Source organism: Papaver somniferum, chromosome 7, assembly GCF_003573695.1.
Source record: "Papaver somniferum cultivar HN1 chromosome 7, ASM357369v1, whole genome shotgun sequence".
Lineage (NCBI taxonomy): Eukaryota > Viridiplantae > Streptophyta > Magnoliopsida > Ranunculales > Papaveraceae > Papaver > Papaver somniferum.
The window spans coordinates 27,396,315-27,422,205 of record NC_039364.1 but is presented as its reverse complement, the minus strand read 5'-3'; the positions used below and the strand labels follow the sequence as shown (position 1 = coordinate 27,422,205).

The window sequence follows — 25,891 nt, the reverse complement described above, 5'->3', positions numbered from 1 at the left end:
ATGGAGTAATGGTTTCAGTCAGTTGAGTTAACTGAAGCTGTAATGAGTGGAACTTGTGTGTTTGCAGTGAAGCCAAGGATGAGATTGAAGTGAACCTGTAGTTGCAGGTGCAATGAAGTGCTGCAATACAATGAGGAATTTCCTGTAAACCTAGATGTAAAGATATACCAGGTGAAGCTGAGTAATGGGTCTTGAGACATAACTGGTGGTATTGCTGTTGAAGCGCAGAAACCAATTATGGTTTCATCTTATTTATGATGAAACCAAAATCGGTTTCATCGTATTTCAACAATGTATTTCTATCCATGAAGATGTATGATACCTCTTAAAAAAATTCTTGCAGGTGATTTCTCACGAAACCAAGATGAAACCAAAATCGGTTTCATCGTATTTATGATGAAACCAAAATCGATTTCATCGTATTTTTGGGAGGTGGTGGTGGTGGGCGGTCGTGGTGCTGGTTTTGGTCGGCGGTGGTCGACATTGGTGGTGTTGGATGGTAGGGTGGCTGGTATTGGTGGTGCAATTACGTAGTATCGGTGGTGGTGGTGGTGCTCGGAGGTGGTGGCGGTGGTGGTCGACAATGGTGGTGCTGGATGGTAGGGTGGCTGGCAGTGGTGGTGCAATTGCGCAGTATCGGTGGCGGCGGAGCGGTGGTGGTCGGTGGCGGCGGTGGTGGCGGTGGTGGTGGTGGCGGTGGTGGTGGTGGTGGTGGTCGGTGGCGGCGACGGTGGTGGTCGGCGGCGGTGGTCAGTGGCGGCGGCGGAGGTGGTGGTCGGTGGCGGCGGTGGTCGGAAGTGGTGGCGGTGGTTATCGGTGGCGGCGGTGCTTATTGGTGGTTGTTTATTTCTTGTTGGGGGTGACAATATAATAAGAATTAAAGTGTGGTTGATTTTTGTTTTTGTTTGGGTGATTTAAACTAGAAGGGTAATATAGACAGTTTATATTAAATGGGGTTTTTGTGAACAATTTGTTTTGTTGGAGTTTTTGTATATGGATAGTGACACCTTTGGTGTTATAACTCGCGGACCGTATATAATCTTTATACTTTGGGGTAGAGACGTAGATTCATTGACATAATAAAATTGACACACTGTTTGACATCCCAAAAAATAATAATAAAAAGAACTAATTTTTTTAGCGAATGAAATGAAATTTTTACTGAGAGAAATTTTTTTATTGAGAATTGACACTCTGTTTAACACTAAAATCTATAATTTTAATATTATAAATTATATATCACAACTAATTTTCAACATAAATACCGCGGACAAGCACTTTGTTAAAAGAATATTTATGTAATAATAAATAAATAATGTCAAAAATTAGAAATTGTATCAACCTTGTAACAGCCAATGATCCCGGATTTACTAACTAAGAATTATGATTATCAACCAAATGTTTGAGGCTTAGTCATCTTTTTGGGAAAAGTAAAATAAAAACTAGAGAGTGATCTAATAATGGGCTCCATTCATAATTTCATATAAAAAGAGCAATAAACAGATATAACTAATAGTTTCAAATATACATAAAAATTTAACAACAGTACTAAATAAGCTAAAAATTATGTCAAATTTTGGAAATATGATTGTCTTGCTGAAAAGATCCAGTACCAAATCAAGATTCCAGTGGATGAATAGGTCCTTTTGGTCCAGTTCATTTATTATATTGAGGATCTTGTCGTCCGGTTCCCACAGGTGGTCTTGGAGGCTTTTTAAGATCCTTTTTTAATTTCTTCACTTGTCAATAACATGGTGGTGGTGGTGGCCGTATCAACATTTTTCTGTAATTGAAACTACAACACCAAAACCATCAAGTGTTAATACAGAGTTAAATATGGAGTTTAGAGTTTTAATAAAGAAAACAAAGTTCGTCTACATTCTAATTTATCGGTAAGAAAAAAAGTTTGTCAATACTTACACTAGTTTCCTTGTAAGTTCGGGCTGATATTAGAGGTTTTTTTTTTTTTTTTTTTTGGTGGAGATATTAGAGGTGGTGAGAGCAAAACAAAAATCAAGATGAAAAGAACATATTTTGATCCCATCTCTTTAATTTATTTTTTCTCTTCGATAATACCCTAGTTTGGTTTTGAAAAAATATACATAGGCAATGTCTATTAATAGTGATACACGAAGAGCAATGAAGAGGAAATCATGCATAAATCAGGCAACATCACTTGCTTTCCTTATTAATTTTTGGTTTGGAAGTGAAACATTCACAAATTAGGCAGTACAACTTTGTTAAATGGGTAATAAATTTCTTAAAGTAGTAAAATGTTTTGATCCTAATTAAGTTGAATTTTTATTTGACTCGTTAAAATGATAATACCTCTTTTCCGGAGGGGTATATTTTTTTTGACTCAAGATTAATCTAAAGAAAAGTACTTCCAATAAATGGGTGGTGGTTTCTCACTTTTGATGTGGTGGCCTAAATATGCGCCCGGACTTTGGTTTTTATTTCTTAGCTGAACTACTACCGGCTCAAATATCTATGTCTGGAGGAGCTGCAATACATTCATTTTTGGAGTTCTCACTCCCGTCAAAAAAAAAAAAAAAAAGAAATCACCGTTCCATTTCAGTTTGAGCCTTCACGCAAATATTTCCATTTAACTGTTGCGTCCGGGAGATTCCGTCGTAGAAAAATTGACGTAAAAGTTAACGAGAAATTTCAGTTCCCTATTACATCATTGAAGACATTGGTTAACCAATTTGGTATTAGCCCTTCTATTAATAATATTATACTGTAATTGTAATTTACATACACAATTGATGCCAAATACACAGGGACGGAGCTAGAATTTTTTTCCAAGGGGGGCTAACATACAATACACATGATTTAGGGGGGCTTATTAAAGGATTATTCTTCAAAATAATAAAAACATCAAGGAGTCTATACTGAATTAACAAAAAATAGGGGGGCGGGGGCCACCCCTAAGATGCACATAGCTCCGTCCCTGCAGATACATATATATCACTGATCCCCTAATAGCACTAATCAGAGTGGCGCGGACGAAGAAAAAGGAACAATGCTGTCAAAGCTGCCATTGCGTATGGAAACAAACTCCATATCCCCTGTGTTATTATGCAAATCAGGATGATAGCAAAAACGAAAAATGACTGGACTTGGATCATTTTAACAAGCTTATTCTCTTTATTTATTGTAGTACATTGGACTGTCTAGATATGACCGAAGTCTAAATCATCTACTTTCGCATTGTATAAAAATCAGATTTCTCTATTGGTCAGTGATATGTGATACAATCCTAGCAAGTCAACATGGGATACATGTACTTGGCTAGCAAATTTGTGCAACGGATGCAGCAATTGACAATAAAGAGATAAAAGAAATGGAAGCATACCACAACTGTTGCAACACTAGCAAGGGCCACCACAGGGTTCTCTCTTAGCAAGAATCCAATTCCCAACTGAGTACAAGAACAAAGAAACTTGCAGTTTAATTAGTAACACAATCATTCAATTAAAATTAAGAAGAAAATAAATGACTTTCTGTGAGGTGGAATATGGGAAAATTTCAGAGTATTAGTTTATACGTTTTTGCCACTTTATTCATTTACTCTTTTCCCTAAAGATGCTGCACTGTTCAAGATCTATCAACTTTGGACTTCTGGTGGCATTATCCAATTTTGGAAGTCCCTTGCCATATGTTAAATCATTTGACTAATGGTGCATCAGGATTACTACATCACAGGCAGAAGGATGTAGCAGTTCAAAATTAAAATAAAAGAACTGCAACTTTAACATTTAACGGTACACTCCTTTGAAATGCAAGATAGACATAAATCTTCACAAATTGATTACTCACACCATACATATTGCGTTACATAAAAATAGAACTAGAGCTCTAGAAATCAAAATAATCCTTTAAGCATATGCAGAATCCAACATGTACAATCATGTAATCTTATTGGCTAACTGGACTGGGTTATTCAGTGTCCAGATGCATGATTCTAAAATTCGACTTAGTCTGCGTTGACCAACAAGCAATCATGCTCGAGCTCAACCTTAAACTTAGGAAAAAAATGGAATGGGATTCCCGCGCCATGCACAGCATTCTTCGCCATCTTATTATCTAGACTACTAAGTAATAAGATGGTTAAACATGGTTGCTAATAACTTAAGGTTGTAGTCATTTGAGTGGGTAAACATGGTGCTGCAAGGTTGGTTTATAGTTTCAGTAACAAAGTTTTGTTTCGAGGCCTATGCACTTTCAGCTGATACTTCACAGGATCCTTACTCCTTAACTAAGTCAAGGATAACCATAGTGCTATATGTAAGATATATGTCTATATCTGGGAAAGCAGTAAGATGCATCAAAATGCCAGTCAAACCAGTGTAAAAAACTGACTACATGGAGCATTACAGTATTTCACACCAGAATAACTAAGTCAAGGTACTGATCCCAGATGACATATTTTCCTCTAACAGAAAATATAGTAGACACCAAAGGAGTTGTGGCCTGAGGGCCTAAAAGCTGACAATAAATGAATAACTAAGTGTCACTGCGGTGCTGTATGGATGAAAATACAAAATCCTAATTACTGTTCAGGGGATTACAAAAACAAAAGCACCTGAATTGGGAGTGTAAACAAACCACCACAACAAACGCCAGCGAAGAAGCACTCAGCAGATATCCCCTGTATTTACAGAATATGATTTGTTGAAATTACGATTAATTAGAATGATTTGCTAGCTATACGAACAGTATAAAGAAGTAATTACAGCAAAAGAATATCACACACCAGTGAGCCTGCAAGAAAGGATGTTGGGTTTCTCACTCCAACGGAAAATCGTTCAACTGCAGTGACAAATTAGAAGGTAGAAATCATGACCACAAGTATTAATATAATATTCCAGAGGCAAAAAAAAAAAAGAATTATATAAGGAGCAGTGCATAGGTTCACAGCTATTCCCTTTATTACAACGAAGCCTGTAGCTTGGTATACCTTCCCAACTTACGGAAGAACAAAACAGAAATACATGAGACTCATCAGATAGGTAGACAGTTCTAATAGATGTATGAGTGCATTCATGCCATTAAAGCTGAAGCACCATTTTTAACAGTACGAGAAGGTAAAAACAAGCCTAGATTTGAGATCAACTACCCCAAGTACCATATTCCATACTTGTGTCTGTTATTGGTTTATTTGTTTCATTCAATGTGGTGATGAATGTGAGAAACTTAATACTACAGCAAATATTCAGCTCCTTCTCATAGGAGGTTGTTTTAGGTCAAACCATGAGGGGACGATTGCCTACACCACTACGGAAGAAATGTGGCATACTATGTACATAAAAGTGAAGCCCAACTCATAACATAAACTCACCAAAACCAATGAGATTTCCATATCGTTGCACAGCTTGAGTAACGCTTGCAGCTTTTTCTTTACCAATCCCTAGCTACAATTGCCATCCAGAATAAAAAATATTCAACAGAACACTTGGAAACAAAATCATGTAACAGAGAAGCCTTTCTAAACATACAATGCATAACTTTCTTTTCAAATTTTAAAAGTGGGAAAAAAGAACCCAAATTGCCAATGCTAAGTGAATCAACAGAAGAGAAACGTAGAAACAAACCTTAGAACAAACATCATCAGATGCCCCTGACTGTCGGAAGAGCCTCCCAATGTAAAATGGCACCATATCACTAATACAAACTCCCCTGGATGTTTATGTTGTCCAATGGAACATCAGAAAAGAGAGCAGCAATGATATTAGTGCAAACTTGCTTCAAAACTCTGTAAAAATATGTGAGCTCACTATCTAAGGCCACACGATGGCAGAGAGATGGTCCATTTATCTTTTTAATTCATAAATATAATTATTATGCAAATAAATTGGGCTTAAACAAGATAACAAAGTGAAGCACAAGAATACCAATAAACCCACAGAACTGTGGATATTATATATGGGGAATTCCTTGAAAATGATTCGGCGAAGGATTTCCATGTACCATCAATAGTTAGAACCCTGGCTAAGGATATGCCGACCTACATTATAAACAGAAAGATGGCTCATGCAGTATTCAATTCTTGCAAGACAGCACTTAGTACTGACACAGATTGGCAAGGAACATTAAAAAGAGAATTCCGTGTTTGGATGAGCAACTTAAAAACAAATATAGAGATAAAGAATGGTAATGCTACTAGATTTTGTGAAACAGGAGTATGAGTACAAAGGACAGACCCAAATATTTAGAGCCTCTTCACTAACGAAAAGTCCAAAACCAGCAGCCATGAGCAACCAAAAATAGACCCATCTGCAAATTTATGTTTCGCGGAAAGTTTCAAATTCCTGGTCATAAATAATTCAAATGAAAAGCCAAGGGGCATCAGCTTCTTTCAAAGTAAGAAAATGAACAGAAAGATGAAAAGTCGGCATAAAACGGATGGCCACAGGAAAAACTTAATCTTTCAGATGGCTCAACGGACTAAGTAAACCCAAAATTACGACAAAATGACTTGGACTATATCATCAAAAGATAAGTACAGAGAGCATATACTTCGATATTAAGCATTAATTTATTAGGTGATTGGAGATATTTTGGAATGTGCTGATTGATAGAACCCAAAGCGGATACTGTATATTTGATGTTATTTTACTAAATCATATGAAAGGATTTTTTGAAATCTGATAATAGAACCAAGCTGTGTTTGCTGATGAAACAAATAAAGAGTTAAAACTTCACTTAAGATATAGGACTGAAAGCATAGAATCCCGGTGAGGGAAACAAGGCAACACAGGCTCCAAATACAGAAGAGAAGCATGATGTGTTACAAGTAACATGAAATAATTTGACAAGGGATATGAATATAATTTAGCATAGACGATTTGGATGGAAACAGAAAACAAAGAACATGTGAAGCAGGCTACATATGAGTGGAGGGTATTAGGTACATACCCTGGGGCATATTGTGGAAGAGTAAATTGGTACCCAAAAACTTTGAAAGTGAAACCAGCAAGTGGAACAGATGGAGCTGAAGCTGATGAAGCATCAAATCCAGTTGGAACTCCAAGAGGAGATCCTTGCATAGGCCATTTGAGTCCAACCAATATTAATGTGACTGTTGCAGCCACTCCAAGTGCAATTGCTAATTTTGCCAACAATGAACTTCTCGAACTACCTGTTTCGTTTTCTAAATCAGCAAGTGACTTATCACTGGGTCTATCACCTTGATTTGGGGTTTCACCAGAAGACGAAACATCCACATTTCCCACATCATGAGATTGAGAGCATTTAACCCTGCTCCCATAAACTGAGACAGATCACATCTTTATCTTTATGCTACAGAACTTTGCAAAATAATAGAAAAAACAATACTACAATGTCACGCATCCCATCAAAAACATGAAATTATGCAGAAGCATACACAAGCAAGTAATCACGAGACGAGGCTTTGCATACAAATACAAATGATGTATAAAGTAACATACAGGTAACATTCCAACCAATTTTTTAAGCATGATCAATATTCCCACAATAAGATGGTACAAAGTTAAATTTGTGGCAGATGGTTTCTTTCAAAAGAAACTGGAAAATAAATGAGTTATCATTCACGATGCTGCCCTATGGATTCAACAGGCACATGGCATTCTAGCTAAGCCATATATAGTGAGCGAATTGCTGTTCTACAAAATTTTAGTATGATACATTTGGTAACCAATTTAAGGAAAAAAAAAGAATTAAGAAGTTACCTGAATGGTCTAAAGTTGGAGTGATGGTAATGAAGCTCTTCTTCTAAAGAAAATGCTTGTTGTTTATTATGATAATGCCAAAGAGTAGAAGAATTGCTGGTAGAACCTGACAATTTCAGTGATTTTTTAGGGCAAACATATGAAACTCCTCTGGTAGTACAAATACTATAACCACCACTGACATGTGTGAGAAGGAGAAGTTTGGTTGAGCTGGTGGTGGTGGTGAAAGACATTTGTCGCCACAAAACAGTGATTAGGAAAGATCAGTGAAGTAATTTCTGCATAGTGAAAAGACGGCAAATGAGAAATGCTGCTGGTGTTGTTTTTGTGAGCGGAAAAAATGAACAAATGGGAGATGGTAGTTTTTATTTGGCTATTATAATTCGGCAAATGGGTTAGTACCACGTGGTTGAACGAGAAATAGGTAGGCCTGATAAGGCCAACTCCTATACTGCCGAGTCAGTGACTCAGTGGACTATGAATAATAGGGCAGCTCAAAAGGCTGATCCATGGACTTATGGGATGCAGGGACTGGGGAGTGGAAAAATCGTAGTCCCACTGATTAACATGAATTTTGTCCAAAAAGAAAAGAAAAGAAAAAAGAACAAACTACTGACACGGATTTGCTTACAATTTTGATTTGATATGAAATTTTGCTTATTATGTCCCGGCTAATTTGATGCCTATGGGTTTTATTTGAGACCGATCGCTAGATGATAAAAACGGGTAATTAATCAATCAATAACCTAAACACCCAATCACATCTCTTACACCACGTTGAGAGTTACGTTTACCTTCCTTTTCATTGGCTGGTGAATAAAACCCACGCTCGTAATCGACTGAAAAGCAAATTGGCCCCTTTACATTTCGTGGCCATTTATGTTAAATTAAATTGACTAATCTTATGCTCTAAATTGAGCGATAACGTTCACCCTCTTTTTGTGTGGGGTGTCCGACAAAATCCTTGATCCTGATTGGTTGTTATTTTGTTCAAATTCTTACACGGTGTTTACATCTTTCAAATAAAATCGAGACCATCGGATTTGTGGCACGACAACGGCTAAAAATAGATTTTTAAACCGGAATTTGTATTTCGAAATATGTTTTTTAAGTTAGTTTTGATATATTTTTGGAAAGACTATAATCGCTCTGCTATATTTATTCGGCAAGAATATAATTGCATCCCAGATTAGGCTAAATATATCTAAAACTCCTAAATAAACGTAGGTGCTCTAGAAACAAATCTTGGACTCTTAATTTAGGCGACAAAAGTATAATTTTCCTGTTTAAATATGGATTTTCGTTTGAAGTATGGAATTGTGTTCTAAGGTTCGTGTTAAATTTAGTATTTTCTTCGAGATTGCTATTAAATATATATTCTTTTTAAGTATCGATTTTAAGATCTTATGTCAAATTTTCTATGATGGAATTATATATTTATGATTTTTAATGGCTGCCCTATGAGATGAGCAGAACCCTAATCTTGGTTTTGTGTGTTTGTTTGCAGCTTGATTATGATGGTTGTCCTATGAGATGAGCAGAACCCTAATCTGTTCAAACTGTTAGATGCAAACACCTTCAATGGTCGATTTTTTTTTTTAATTCTTTTTATGTTTTACTATCCTTTTTAAGAATTTCGGACACCTGGTGGAATGTACTATGAATTTCATATAAAAGTGATATTTTTATTCTGTGCCGTAATCAACTAATCATATTCTCTTTTTTTTTTCATGTTTCTTCTGAGTATTTAACTTTGCCGATTCTTTTGATTTGAATGTTTTTATTTCTCATGGAGATTAGTTGCTTCTCACTGTGTATAAATAGAGCGCAAGTAAAGTCACAGGTAAACTCATCATCTCCTATCCATGTTTGTTTCAAGTTTTCTTATTTGTTTTCTCTAGAATTCATTTTTGTTCAATGGAATCTAGAAATAACTGAATTCTCGAACTATGTTTTCACCCAGGTGTTGCCTATTTCTCTTCTGGGAGCTCTACTGAATGAATCAGGGGAATTACAAATTCCAATGACAAAAGATGGTTTTGAACTAATCTACTGAAGGTGGTTTTCTACTGAACTACAAATTGTACGAATTGATCAACGTCTCTACTGCTACATCTATGCTTATTGTTAATTGGTGTTGCAGTTTTAAACCAAAATTGGTCAAATCCAAGACGTGCCTATCTATGTTTGGTTAGTGGATTGGTAATCGAATAGTACCAATCACACATTTTCGTGTGGTTTTGGTTAATTACAGTTCATGTTTCCAACGGTTGAAGGCTGAAATTCAAACATAATCTATGTTTAAGTGGGTTGGACAATGAGATGTTTTCAGTAATGCAATATCATTGAAGAAAGAAAACAAGGAGAACCCAAGAGATGCAGAACCAATTAGTGAAGTTCAGATTTTTCAAAGATCTTGCTGTGATGGTGCATGAGCAAGGAGCTGTCATAGGTAATTCACCTCCCTCCATTGAGATCAGAAGAGCTAAATGAATGACTTCTAATACTGTCAACAAGCTATTTTCTTTGTGTCTTAACTAATATGTTTGAACTATTATCAGACTTGGTTCATAATTTACTTGAACTATTCTCAGACTTGGTTTTTATAATTTGCTTTTGTTGTGTTTATAGGTTGGCAGTTAACAAAGCAAAGTAAACCAGGTGAAACTCCGAAGGTCATGTCTTGGATTTTGTAATTTTTTTTTTCTGGTGTTAATGTGGTTCAAAAGAAGCGGGGTTAATGTACTTTTTGGGTTTCTTTCTGTCAAGAACAATGGAACTTCTAAAAGCATTATTTTGGAGTCATTGGAGCTAATTACCATATTGACTGCTCCTCTGCGTCGGTATTACCCTATTTACTGCTCCTCTTCATCGGTATATTATCATTGCGTGTGCATTAATGAAGTTGTGGATCCAAGATTCTTTCCCTTCTGAATACTCCGTCCAGTTAAGCCTCATTCATTCAAAAAGGAAAAAGTCATTCATGATGTAACATTTTATGTCATCGTATCTTTCAGGTGCCAGAGAAGATTTGAACTACATTAGTTAGATGGAGGAGAAATTGGGTACATGGTGAATGGTGCGATGCCTCCAGAAAACAGTTAATTAGCTTCTGTATTAGCTTTTGTTTCTCAAATATGCATCCAACATTGTTTCCTTGACACCCTTATAGATGACAGAAAGGTTGTTTTTTCTTGAATAGTCTAATATTTTCAATTCTTTATTATCAACCTTCTCCATTTTTAGTTAATCATTTCTGTGCAATGGTATAGCCTAATTCTTTTCTCATACTGCCTTTCTTTTCTCATACTACCTTTTAAATTGTGGACCATTGAAACTAGCAGACATCTGATGACAAGGGAAAATCAATTTAGGAGGTAGTTAGGAGGGAAAAGCAATTTAGGAGGTATGTGTCCATTTTTCAACTTCTAATAAAGGTTAATAGAATCGGGCAAAACTATGTGGGAATCGTGTGCATATGAAGCAATGCAGGTAGTTAGTTATGGGTACAGATTTAGCACATGCCAATTTGTGAGGAAATGTAACATTATTATCTTCATCATTGTCTCCATCATCATTATCATCTAGCAAGGAACACGAAAATTAGGTAAACTCTTACTAATGTCGCGATGCTCATTTTAGTTATCACTTTCTTTAAACTGTTTATTATTTATAGAGCGAGGATTGGCATCTGGATAAAGGAACACTGGCTTGCATCTTCAAGAAGGACATTAGCTTCTCCACTTTTTCTTACGGATGGATAGAGAGGCGCGGTATTTCAATCATTACGTTCTTACAGTTTTTTATTTGAATAAGTTTGTCAAAGTAATACAATCCCGTGTTTGCTACTGTGTGTTGTACTTATGACAAGTATCAAGATGCTATGGATACATCATCCAGTAGGATGAAAGTAGTTACGGGCTTTATTTGGGAAGAGCAATGGCGTAATGCTTATGGACAATACCTAAATCTGTTATCCCTTGCCGGCTACCTTAAAGTCTATAGTCAGGTATCCGTCATGCATACTGATGAATTTGCTAGAGGTTCTGGTTGTTTTCTCACCAATCTAAGTCCCAGAGCTCAAAAGATGACAAAATCTTGATGACCACCCTCTCACCATGCTCTTAGATTAAGGTATGGAAGTTGTGCGTCACCATACGTTTATAACTATACGAGCTAATGGTAATGTTGGTATTAGTTATGCAGGTCATGGCAACATGGCGTTGAACTATATTTCTCTGGAGCGAGTTCATCATCCTTAATTACAGCCATTGTAATTTGCAATCATGGACATATAAGTTTTATAGAGGTCCTTCTTGAGCCGGCTTTATTCCAATTTGAAAACAATAGTTTATTTTTTCTTCCTCTGATAAGTAATAAGTAATAATTAGGTGACTTGAAACTTGGGGCTGAAGTGCTGATTACAAAGGCAGCTAAAAGGAAATTCATATGCCTGAAGATTTTTTAAATGCCTCAATAATAATTGTAGTGTACATGTCAGTCGTAGTTCATATGTGTTTTAACTCATTTATAGGTCAAGTAATTCGGATTCACTTTAAGGACCTACAACAAAGGGATGTGTCACTACAAATGGATGTGTCTAACGATGGGAAAATATTTGTTGATAAAATGTTATCTTGGCTACGAGGCCCCTTACATGGAGTTTAATTGACTTTTAAGAGCGCTACCCTCTTCTTTGTCAAAGGGGATGGTGTCTCATGATATTGTTACAAGGTTAGTTTTCTGTTTGATATCCTTTTATGGTTATAATAAATCATTTGTACTCAAGTTCGTTATATTAAATCCCTCCCTCTATTATTAACTAGGATATGTAATTTGCTATCTTAACGGTTCTCCACCATGTAGTTGTGGGACTCCCAAAAATGGTTCATTTACTTGAGTTGGACGAAAACCTTACATGCCTTCCAATATTAGATCGCAATATGCAGGATGATGTAGGCGTACTTTTAAAAGCGTGTAACAAAGTAACGCCAACAATTCTAGCATTAGCAAAGATTGAACCGATAATTCTCCTTTTTTTATAAGTAAATAGTACAATTCCATCCTTTTTTATAATGATCTGTAAATAGTACTCTTTTATGCTTCTCTTAGCAGCTTAGGTAGATATATATTATTGTCATATAGTCACATAGGTAAATTAAATGGGTAAACTTGGCAATTCTAGCCCTTTGAAGCATATGGTATTTTATTAAAAAAGCCCTTTGAAGCATATGGTGTTTTATTAAAAAAAAGAAGAAAAATCATATGGTATTTTTTTCCCACTGGCCTTGACAATAAATATTCAAGGCCTGATTCCCCTCCCTGGATATCCAGTATGAGTAAGAAAGTAGCAGTCCTGACTCCGTGACTTTTTATGGGCACATGCATCCCAGGTAATTCAGTCTTATGGTTCTTCATTATCTGTATATGGTCTTTTTTTCCTAGGTGCTCATTTTGTCTGGGCTTTCAGTTTAAGTTTCTATTCAGCGGCCGCGTTATTGAGGGTGACCATTTAATTATTGTAATTATTATTATAAAGAACTAGGAACTATTGAGTGAATTTTTTGACCTCGCTTTAATTGCGCATTTGCAGAGGCAACATAAGGAATAAATACCATGGTTACGATGGGCACGGTAAACAATCACCTGTAAATATTATGAATTTTACTATGGAGACGTTTCTTAAATGTTGATGCTATTAACTTTTTTAAAACACGTCGAGGCATAAGCGCCCTCTCGCTACCCATATGCGAGGCGCCGTCTTAGCCTTCCCTGACCAGGATCGCTTTCTTTAGTGTTCTAAAGCACTTTCTTTTTAGTGTTCTATGTTAACCTTTGCAAAACTTCAGATGGTTCTTTTGATGTATCACTAATGACATCACTCAGTTCCTTTCGGTTTTTCCTTACAGGTGTATCACTTTCCTCCATTGGTGTCTCAATTCTTTCAAAAAAAGGATCTACAAAAGGGACGCGTTGACACTGGTCAGTGAAAATTCTTTGGGTACTAAATTTCATGATTGATGGTTTCTGTGGCTTCTCAATTTCTGTATTAGGTCTGTTGCCAATGGTTAGCGAGCTGTGATCACGGAGCCAAGGGTCTGGAAAAGTGCATGGTTGGTGGTTTAACTTTATATGGAACTGTGGTTATGCTTAAGTTGCTGAAAGAGTTGCAAGCAGTTTGCGATGATTATCTGTATGCAAATGTGTAGTGGGAATTTGGTGATGCGTCATTAATTATTTCACCAAAGGTCTATGTTAGTTAATGATGTGATTGTCCACTCGCATTGAACAACAACAAGGTAATATTACTCATCCATTGATGCTTCCTTATCAACTGTTGAAGCATGAAACCTGGGAATTATTTAGGAGCATCAACTAAAGATTCTTTTCTTACTACTCTCTCCACACATATACTTTTGTTGTTATAAGCACTATCATGGTTGTCTCTGCACTTGGAAGCAGAAAACAAAAAAATCCGAAATTGGTTCCTAAATTGGTGAACCAGGCTTCAATTTCTTAGCTTAATTTCCACAATCAAGCCTTCATTTTCCATTTCAATGATAGAGTAAATAACCCTATGTATTATTACTTGGCAGTTTATTGTTAATATTCTGCCCATGTATATATATACTCTTGCAGTTCATCCCAATAAAGATGAACTTAGCAAATATTCTGATATGTTTATTGTTGTGCGTGTGTCAGTAGCATCCAACTGAATAAAATTTCCAGAAGTAAAAATTATTTATTAACAAAGTTTTAATAATGTAGTTACCGATGGAGCTTACAGATGTATTTGATTTGACTAGGTTTGTGCAACAACTATTTGATTGTCGCTGCTCTTAAAACGAATTTCCCCTGTAAGTCTTAGTGGTTTGTTCGTCGCTTTTAGTCGTAGAAGTGAGTACAAGTATATTGTTCGTTTTAAAAGTAGACTTTTCTTGAATTTTAAAAGTAGACTTTTCTTGAAAGTTTGAGAAGCAGCCATATTCCATGGCCAGTTTCTTCCGGTTATCTGCACAACCAAAACTCACAGATGGATTACATGCTAATGAGATTGCAAGACGCCCCCAAATATGTTCAGAGGGTGAGAGAGAGAAAATAATCTGCAAGTGCTTTGTTTGATGGCAGGAAGACACGGTGTAACTAACGGAATTTCAGGCCTTTGACAATGAGGTTAAAGTTTGACGGAATTTCAGGACCTTTGACGATGGGGTTAAATTTTGGGGTCTTTGAAGGTTGAGGAATTTCAGGACCTTTGCGCCCTATGGTTCAAAAGCAGAAGTTATCATGCCTAAGAGAAAATTGGCAGTCAGAGTTGAACCGTGTCAAAAACATTTCCTGGTGTATCTAGCACAAGGAGTGCAAGTTATGCAACATATGAGAGGTTTGATCCAAATGCATAGATTACTTAATAGATGGTTCAATTGACTGAAACCTCTGCATATTTGGGAACGTGAACTTGATGGAATCTCACATAGTTTTGCATCTCATTTGGCTCTAAAAGTGATAATGACGGGTTTTTGTTTCTCCTTTGTAATCCTATTTACAAAGTCATCACTTTTTCCGACTTAAGTCATAATCGTTTCATCTAAAGGTTTTTTCTCGATTGTAAATGTTGAAGGTGATTTTTATTAGTGCACATCTAACAACTGGTGTCACTGATAATCACTAACGTTGCATTGTGTTCATGGTGCATGAGAAATTTGTGGGGAGGTCTAAAATGTAAACATATGTATGTATGTATTGTATCAAATTACAACTCAAGTTCACAGTGTACAGGAGTCTATGTAGGGTCTGTACAATCTTTATAGTGTATCAGAAACTTTGAAAACCCAATTAGTTTTGGGAAATTTTATTCCATTTAAGTTCTGAGTTTTGTGAATTTTTTCAAACTAACGAGAATGTGAGAATGTTGTATGATATTGATCACTTAAATGTGACTATATAACAAAGTAAGGACAATTTGACTTTTTTCTCAGAGACAATCATCATTTGAGAAAGAGCAAAAGCGTATTGTACATAAAAAGAAAAACCAAAAATTGAATGGCAATAAAAGAAGCTTCATCAGCAAGTGAGATTTGATTACCGATCATTGGGTGAGATTTAACTCACATAAACTGAAGTGGTGAAGTGAGGAAACTCAGCTAAGACAGACACAAAGTTTATTGACTTTAAGCTGCATCCGGGGTTCAAGGCGATAATATCTTGGGGTGAGATTTCATATTCCCTTTATGTAATTTTAACCTAAACACTTTTAATGTCAATTTCCAATATTTAGCAATATTGGGCCTGGCTGGGATATGTGGATGTTGCAGTTTTTAAGAGATTATGTAATTCATATTTTATTTTTCAATTTTTCTACGGGTCGAGTAGGGTTATAGCTAATAATTTTGGTGGGCAAGTGGATCGGGGATTCATACTCCCGTTTGGTTTGGGCATTTGTAACATGTGAGTATAATAATTTTGGATAGTAACATAATCTTGGTTCTTCTTATTCACCGATCAGGTAAGTGATCCTTTTATCTTAATTATGTTATTATAATTAGGCTTCAGTTGGCCAATTTTGTAAAGTCGATAAAGGAAGATTTATCTACTTATGTCTTCCATTTTGTTAATAAAACACTATGTTCATTAATGTTTTTTTCATTAAATACGAAAATCGATATCGCTCTTATTTAATCTGCTTGGTTAGGGTTTGTTTTGATTCATGGGTAGTCTGTATCCCAATTGGGACGTGGTTTCCTCGATCATACAAAGGAATCCAATTTGTGAAAAGGTTTTTACTTTAGCATATCAAATCAAAGAACTCTTTCCATGGAATGCTCGCAGTACTTTTCAATTTGGAAAGTCGGTTAATAAATTATAAGAACCGCCTTCTCCTTCGTATTATCAACATCAGACCTAAACATTCTCCTCCGCTTATTAGACAGATTTCGTTTAAGAGAATGACCCTTTTTTTTTCCAGTGTTGATTTATCCAATTTTTCACATCAGAAATCCGGATGAAAACTCTCCTCAATTTAAAGCGATTCTAAGAGTACAACTGTTTTAAAACACTAAAAATGTACGTTAAGACACAAATCGAAAATCTAAACATGAACATTAAAGGAAAATTTTAACGAGAGGAATGATTACCCATGTTGTACGGTGCAAAAGGGTTCAAACCAGGTCCAAGAACAAGAAGATTTTGAGAAATTGAGATTGAAGATGAACTGGATAAAGAAAACCAATTTCAAAAAACAAGTTTGATAAGATGTGCAAAAGCATGACAAATCATATACAGAAGAAACTCTTTTAATTAATACTGGATTATTTAATAAACTCTCTTAAATAATATTTTTGGCCGGTCCCGAATCGGGGACAACGTGCCAAATTAATAATTCGCTAAAATTATAAGATAATACTTTTTTGATTACCTATGTAGGCCCCGTATGAAATATAAATTAATAATGCATTATATATATATATATATATATATATTCAATACATTAATGATTTACGAAGACTTTTTGAAAAATGATTTAATTGTCTTCTGTTTTTTGCTAAAATCAATATCGCATTGAATTTCATCTCTAATTTTTCTTATCATTGCAAGAATTTTTGGTGTTGTTGGATTATCCTTCTTGTGCTTGAATAATGCTCTACGAATTTCATCGGTCATTGTTGATTTTTTAACACCTTTAAGATGAGAAGCCATATTTGTGTGCATGATTTGTTTGTGTTAGTAGTATGATTTCATATTGTATTTATATAGTAAAATATTATTTTTATTTGTTAGTAGTATGATTTCGTTTGTATCTATATCAAATATTTTTTTTTGATAAAAATTTATTTAGAAATATGATTTGATATTGTGTTTATAAAAAAATATGATTTGATATTGATATTGTGTTTCTATAAGAAATATAAAAAATATGATATGGTATCTTGTTTGTATAAAAACTAATTATTTGATATGAAACTTATCTATGAATTAATAAGTATTAATTTATCGGTTAATTAATATCTCGCTTAATTAATAAATTTTGATGGTCCCGACAGCATTAATTTATAGAGTTCCTACTGTACTACTTTAAAGACTATATATAAATAATATGCTACTTTTACTTTCTGACGTAACTTCGCTCATGGGTCTTTCCAAACTAAGCTAAAGTTGATATGGAGGTCAAGTTCTTCTTCTTCTTCTAATAAACTGGACAAATGTTCTCATTGACCATCAAAAAATTTGGTAAATTTATACACCAAATTTTCATTCCACTCTGTAAAAACAGGCAGTACCACGTGGGATAAATATGGGACCTTAAGTATGTTTTAAGTGAACCCTTAATCTGTAACATAATGATATCAATATCTGTCTCCCATTTGTATATAACATAATGATCAACCAGTTGACTTTCATTTTCAAAATACTAAAGGAGTATGTGCTTTCAGACCACTCTAGCAACAGGCGGTACCACACAGAATAATTATGAGACCTAAGTATGCTTTAAGTGAACCCTAAATCTGTAACGAGTGCTGGAAATTATTAGTATTCTGAAATGAACCGATCACAAAAAAAAAAGTGGTATAATATTAAAATTTAGTAAAGAATTTTTTTTAATGAATCAGAGAACAAGAAAACACAAGAATATGTGAAATAATTGCCGGTCCTTTCCAATTATGCAACGAGATATGCATATCAGTTGGACCTCCAGGTAGATAAATCTGAAGATTCGGTATATTTAAAGAAACTTGCAACAGCATGCCAGAGTTAACACTTCACAAATTTTATTGTTTGGGTATTTTTATTAACCAAATGCACCTTCGATTTAAAGATGTTCCAATAAATTTGGGCCACGGGTGCGGGGGGAAGCCCCCCCACACCAATCGGCAACTCCGACCAGTCCCGGTGCGTATCACGGGTTACATACTAGTTATAAATAGAAATCCATGATTAATTTGTGTTAATAAATTGAGTAATTAAATTATAGTCAGTGTTAGGTTATTAGTTTGAGTGTCTGTGATCATCAAAACGTGAAAATAAAAATTAATTTTTATCAAAAAATTTTGATCGATCGAAAATATCAATTTATTGATTTTCATGGAAAAATTTAATGATCTGTAGTACATCAGGTTTTTTAAGCATTTAGGGAAATTCCTATGGGAATGAACAAATCCAATTTTTTGTTGAGCCAAGTGGATGGCCAAACACGTTTTCCCACTATGGGAAAAGAAGTGGGCGATTGATCATCAAGCGTCAGGTCAAAGAACAATCGATAGCATTTGTATCTCAAACACGCTGTTGGAACCATAACCGCAGGCGTTTGAAGCTTAAACGCGGCGTGCTTTCAATGCACGCTGGCAGTTCTAGCGAAAACGCCAACGAATAGTTTTTTGAAAATTCGAAATTCGCTTTTTTACCTCTATAGATTACCATCATCTTCAAACAATTCACTCACACCAAAATTCACTTCTCTTGAATTTTCTCTTCTAAATCTATTTCAATTTTTTAGTTTATTGTTGGTGAAATGGCTGAAAAGGTGATCACACTTTTTTGCGATGCAAAACTTGAAGCTGTTGTTTCTAAGATAAGTGGGAGTTTTAAAAAAGATTGAAAATTGTAAGAGGGAAGTGCAAGTTTTTGAAGTTGCTCCAAGAAAATGTTCCACTAAAAGGAAAAGAAGAGCTCCAATTTTGAAAGTTAACAACAAAAAATTCAAAAACAAAGGGCGAAACTGTCAAAGAGCGCGTCGAATGGAAGATACGTCAAATGAAGATAAACATGAGGCCAAAGCTTGTACTTGATTTTATTGAAGTTGTTTAGTACTTCTTATTGTTTTCTAAGTTTATATCTTGTAAATGAATTGGCAGTAATATTAATGAATGAAAATATTTAGATTTTAAAATAAATTTCCATTTCAGATTAAGCGAAATTTATTACAATTTAAACTTGCAAATAACATCAAACTACATTTTAATAAACCACAACAAAAAAATCAAACTACATCAAATACAACGACATTATCTCTGTAGAGTTCATAGCATTCAAAATGCTTAAACTCTCTACCGGTTTCTTCAGTAAACTTGGTATGAGCGATGGTTTTCTGTAAAACAGATAAACAACAAGTTCAGATATATAATGCAGTTGATCAGTGAGGACAAAGGTAAGATACTCACCAGTTCTTCGTTGGATAATCCATAATTGCTACGGTGAACCATCCACAAAACTTCTGTATAATGTTTGACTTCCTTAGTGATGAATGCAATTCTTAGTTTTATGCTCTTACTATTTCTTATGGTTTCATTCCGCGATGCTACAAAATGTCCCAATACTCTTTCCCAGAAATAGTCACTATTCATTGGTCTCATCATACGATGTAACCAACATCGAACAAGAGTAGCATCTTCTTCCATTATAAAGACTGGGAGAGGCATTCGAGTGCAGTACAGATGTGCTTGAGATGGACCATCTTTTAGAATTCTAAAACACCCTTCGTAACGAAAGTTTACCGTGAGCTTCCTCCCAATTATCAAGAGTTGTTTGGATCACTTCATCTTCAGTTACACCAATGAACTTTTCTCGATCAATTCCCATTACCAGAGCAAGAATGGTGATTGAATCACAACCGTAGAAGCTCAGGTATTTGCAATGTCAAGATCCCAACTGTCCAGAGGAACCACATATGCTAGATGATGCTATGAAGATTAAAGAGGAAGAAGAAAAGATTGCAACACTCTGCAAAAACTTCAAACTTAAAGCCAAATTGAAGAAGACGTTATTACACTGCAAGCATTGTGGACATGGAGATCACGAATACAAACATTGTCCACATATAATCAGTGGATGCTCAAAGCCCGATTGCAAGACTTTTACGCATTTGTGCACTTCTTCTGAAGAATACACATATGGAAGGCAGTTCTGGAAATGTCCTACGTGTTTTTTGGTGGAGTGGGATGATTGAAGTTGAAGGAAAAATCGAGTCACTATGGTATTATGTTATTTAGTTTGTTGTTTATTTTGTGTTATTACAATTATCTAAAACCAAACATGTGGATGTCTTTACATTTGCACCATCAATATCATAACTAATTTAAATTTTTCTTCGATTAAACATCGCACCATCAATCTCATAAATAAAAACATACTGCATTGAACAACCACATCATACATGAGAATAAAAGAAATACATTAGATTAAAACAAATACATTAGATTAAAACAACTACTACATAGGCGTCAATTCTCGTCGGATGGTGGAATTCCTAGGGCTATGTAGGGATTGTACTTGTTGATCACCCTAAGAATGTTGAAACAAGCATGGAAGTTGAAAGGACGTCCATCGTGAGATACTTCCCATATCGCTAGAGTTCTGGATTCAACTTCATGTACAACTTTATCGTTGAGCTTATTTCTATGATTCTCCATTAGTACAACGATGAATTCCGATACATGACGACTAATTGAACTAAAACGATGCGACAATAAGTGAGAAACACGCCCATTAATGTTCCCCGTTTCAGCGGCGAACATTTTATAAACTTTCTTCTAGAAACTCAACGTCGATTCGGCTACATTCCTATCGAAACCATCTTGTGTGTGAAAAACAAAGGCTCTACAAATAGCTAAATCCTCTTGTTGAGTGAATCTAACACCACGAACTTTGGGAGGCATTTTTGTAGATGATTTGAGAGTGAAGAATGTGTGAATTTAGAGTTGAAATGAGGAGTATTTATAGAACTCAAAAATTATAGCCGTTAGATCACAAGATTTTTCAGCCGTACAGATTTAGTCGTTGGCGGTTTTTGGAAAAACGCAACGCTTTAGCCATAGATGTTGGCGTTTGATGGAACAACGGGCAATTTTGTGACAAAAGCCAGCGGTTGTGCCACGATCTCCCGACCTTTCTTCACGCGCGCACTTGTTCTTCCATCTCACTCAATTTGTCGGTTTGTTCATCCGTTTTTCATGTTTGTTGAGTTTATGGTGGGATCAAAATGAACAAATCCTTGTTTTGTTGAGTCCATAGGAATCTTAGGTCCATGTTTAATTGTTGATGTCAATGTTTATGCCAACCGTTTCTGGGCGAAGTTCATCATTTAGATGAACATCAAAGAGAATCGGTGGTTATTATGTCAATGAACATCCACCTATTTGGGTAAAAGTCATTTTTTAAATGATGTGGACTCGTAGACCGATTGATCACGATCGGTTGATACAATCCTCAACAAGTGTCGATTACCAAAAGAACTTAAAAATGATAATTTTTTACATAAAAATACGTTCCTAATCGATGATATAGTCCCCCCATGTACTTATTGTAAAAGACTAAAATTCAAGACTTTTTTTTTGTGAACTTTTTTCTTCCAAGAATCGGTTTACAAAAGTGCCTCTATCCACAGATTGTAAATCTGGGTATTTCTTTGACTCTTTCGCTCATGACTTCTTCGTCCGATGCCAGAATGACCTCATTCTTTTTGCGTTAAACTCGTATTTTCATACTCTATTTGATAGAGATAATTTTTTTTTTGGGTTTTTACGAAAATTCAGACATGGTTATCATAGGCATTAACATATACCGATTATTGTTGATATCCATCAAACACGAAGAACATCAACCCAGAATCGGTTGAATCATCAACAATCGGTATACGTTAATGCTTATATCAACTGATTCCAGTTGAGTTTCAAAAAAAATTGATGAGAAAATTTCGTAGTTTCATGGTTAAATCATTGATGAATCCTCTTAAAAGGAACGTATTAAAGGGATTTAATTCAAATTCTTGTTTGAATTAGGTTTTAGTTTTTGATTATCATGGAAATTGAAAAAAAATTGATTAAAGATTGTTAATAGAAATGATTTAGGTTTTTATTAGTTTTAGATAATTAGAATTATTAAGGTTAGTGTAAAGGGTAATCTGGTACTTTAGCACACTTTAGATACCCCATATCTCCTTCTCTAGGTTGGGGGAAGGAAATGATAGGCCTCAAATAAAACATATAGGTCCCAAACTAGCCAGGTATTATATCATATACTTTTTTCAAAAACTCAAGTACATGTCTTAGTTTGTGAGTAGATTACAAAAATTTGCATTCCTTCGTTAATAACGAAAAAGAAAAAGTGTTATAGATTGATAGAAGTAAATGGAAAGTTTTATTTTTGTTATGCGAGAGAAATAAAAAAAATATAAACTCATAAAAATATCTTAATTAAATAAAACATACGTCGTGGAGATTTTTTTTTAGGGAAATACTAAACTAATTGTCCAAACTACTAATAGATATATACACTTATCTTGTTATAGATGAATTTTTTTTTTTTTTGAGGATTGGGTGTAGTAGGTATGTTGTGTGAATATATAAGGGGATTGTTGGGTCTGCTCAAAGGGCAGGTCCAGTGGCTATGCCAAGCATCAAAATTAGGAAATAAGAAGAAAAAAGAAAGAAAGAAAGAAAAGCAACAGAAAAGAACCGTACATTTGAAGATAAGTGGTAAGAAAACTACTTTTATTGGAAAATAAAGTTGACTTTAGTCTGACATATTATATTTTGGGTCACTATTGGGTGGATTTACGATTTAGCTTCCCCTTGTATAAACACTATTCAGATCGCATTTTGAAAAATTTGATCATATTCGATTTTTGGTACCTAAAAATACAGTAAAAGAAATTTGGATAATTGTACTTGCATAGTTATTGTTAGTGCTGACAATAGATTTTATCTTTGCTAATTTTTATTTTGGTAAAGCAATTTTTGATCGCTAGTATGGAGTGCTACAAAATGATTACATATCCCTTCATATTGATTCCATTGGATGAATGAATTGCACAATTAATTTAATATAAGGAGATATATTGTTGATATGAAGATTTTCTTTGCAAGATAGATAAAATGGAATAAATATATAGAGATATATGGTTGATAGTGAAAAGTGGGGGTACAACAACCACACCCAATATTTTGCTTAGCAATCTGTATGAACAAACTCCAATATACTTTCTAGAGAATCAACTAGATAGTCAGACTCAATCTAGATAAAAAGTATATCAAAGAGTTTATATCTCAATCTCTCGATTTGATATATACTCAAGCAAATAGAAATCTGCGAGTCTTTATCAAATACTAGAGAGATAACTTGGATGGTACCAAAGACCAATATCCAAGTGTCAATCAATTTAAATCAACAACCAAAAGGTCGGATATTCTAATTGATTGAACAACGCACAACCTGTGATATTTCAATTATATAACAATATATAATGCGGAAAAGAAATAACACAGACACCAGAATTTTGTTAACGAGGAAACCGCAAATCCAGAAAAACCCTGGGACCTAGTCCAGATTGAACACACACTGTATTAAGCCACTACAGACACTAGCCTACTCCAAATTAACTTCGGTCTGGACTATAGTTGAACCCCAATCAATCTCACACTGATCCAAGGTACAATTATGCTCATACGTCTCTGATCCCAGCAGGACACTACGTACTTGATTCCCTTAGCTGATCTCACCCACAACTAAGAGTTGCTACGACCCAAAGTCGAAGACTTTAATAAACAAATCTGTATCACACAGAAAAGTCTACGATAATAGATAAATCCATCTCCCACGAATATACCTATGAGTTTTGTTCCGTCTTTTGATAAATCAAGGTGAACAGGAACCAATTGATAAACCGGACTTATATTCCCGAAGAACAACCTAGTATTATTAATCACCTCACAATAATCCTAATCGACGCAACGAAAAAAGATATTGTGGAATCACAAATGATGAGACGAAGTGTTTGTGATTTCTTTTATATCTTGCCTATCGGAGATATTAATCTCAAGCTAATTATTATAATTGTACTCGTACGATAGAAACAACAAGATCAGATCACACAACTACGAGAAAGTAGTATCGGTATGGCTTCACAATCCCAATGAAGTCTTTAAGTCGTTAACCTGGTTTAGAAGAAGAAACCAAAGGTTAAAGGAGAATCGACTCTAGCTTAGCACAACTAGTATCACACAGAAGGTGTGGGGATTAGGTTTCCAGTTGCTAGATGATAGGATCCGGGAATACCCTATATGTAAAATAACCGCAATCGCACGGTGTTTAACTAGTAGACAGAGGCAAGTACATGTCGAACCCACAGGGAGCGGTGGAAATACTGTAATCAATATCTCTAAATGAAATAACCAGGGAATATTTTTGTATTTTTAGAATTGAAAAACGAAATAATAAAATCAAACTAATAAAAAGAATTCAATAGAAGAATCGGTAACCAGGGTTTTATTGGTGTCCACCACTATTTACTTGCAAATACTGAAATGAAACATAATTATGAATATGTGTTTATTGTTCGTTCTATTGACATCACCTATTATATGTATTAGAGTCGCAAATATCACTGGTATACCTTAAGCATGGCACATCAAAAGACTAAATCCAAGCATGAACCATCAAATTGCATCAACGAGAAAGTTATACGAAACCAAATATAGGCTCACAAATTCTATATGGCTTTTCTAAGCATAACTCATCAAAGTTTTTAACGAAGCATGGATCATCAAATAATAAAACACACATATTTGTAAAACTAATTCGTTAAGCACATAGGTTTTTAAAACCGGTGAAGCAACAACTAATTTTCAATAAATCAATAAGCAATATTCAAGAATTAATCTATTCAAATCGTATTGGTCTATTGCTATATAATCAAATCAAATCAAAGTAGCCTAATATCCAAAATGGTTTCAACCCATAAAAACCCTAGTTACAAAAGTTTAGCAATACATTACTTTCTCAAAAGCCATAAAAATATAAGAGAAAATCACTAGCAAATCGAAACAAATCGAAAAAGAATTCGAAAACAGAAATGGAAACCCTACTCCGATTCTGTCTGTAGCCGCAGCTCTCTAGCCTCTGTCGGCCCCCTTCTATGTTTCTTCTCATTCATTTTATAATTAGTGCTGCAAAGAAGCCCGACTAAGACCTAGTAGAATTTCCTAGGCCCAGTCCATCATGGTCCATCTAGCCTCAGGTCCAACATCTCCGCATTTCCATTCTCAGCCACATGACCCGTCCATTCTACCCATCCTGAACTTGGATGCAGCAGCAACTTCGATCACCTGACCTTCTAATACTTTTCCTTGCACCGGCCATTTCATCTCCGACTGTCTAGGCATCACTCCATCGTCTGACCAACCAAC

The 25,891-nt window shown here is 35.1% G+C and overlaps 1 protein-coding gene across 1 annotated transcript; it reads right to left on the bottom strand.

The window, feature by feature from the left end:
- Positions 1-2,692: 2,692 nt before the first annotated feature.
- LOC113296789 lies at positions 2,693-8,047 on the bottom strand. The gene is made up of 10 exons (XM_026545128.1): positions 7,716-8,047; positions 6,922-7,263; positions 6,207-6,279; positions 5,898-6,010; positions 5,598-5,682; positions 5,345-5,417; positions 4,760-4,815; positions 4,589-4,654; positions 3,359-3,424; positions 2,693-3,071 (listed from the first exon to the last, which is right to left on the bottom strand). Exons 1-10 carry the CDS (start codon positions 7,946-7,948, stop codon positions 2,991-2,993), a joined length of 1,188 nt encoding a protein of 395 aa, XP_026400913.1. The 5' UTR covers positions 7,949-8,047; the 3' UTR covers positions 2,693-2,990.
- Between the last annotated feature and the right edge of the window lie 17,844 nt (positions 8,048-25,891).

Coding starts and splice junctions, on each gene's coding strand:
- LOC113296789 (XM_026545128.1), bottom strand. CDS start 7,948: ATGTCTTTCACCACCACCACCAGCTCAACCAAACTTCTCCTTCTCACA. Junction 6,011..6,206: donor AAGAGGCTCTAAATATTTGG/GTCTGTCCTTTG, acceptor TTTATAATGTAG/GTCGGCATATCCTTAGCCAG. Junction 5,418..5,597: donor CTGATGATGTTTGTTCTAAG/GTTTGTTTCTAC, acceptor TGGCAATTGTAG/CTAGGGATTGGTAAAGAAAA.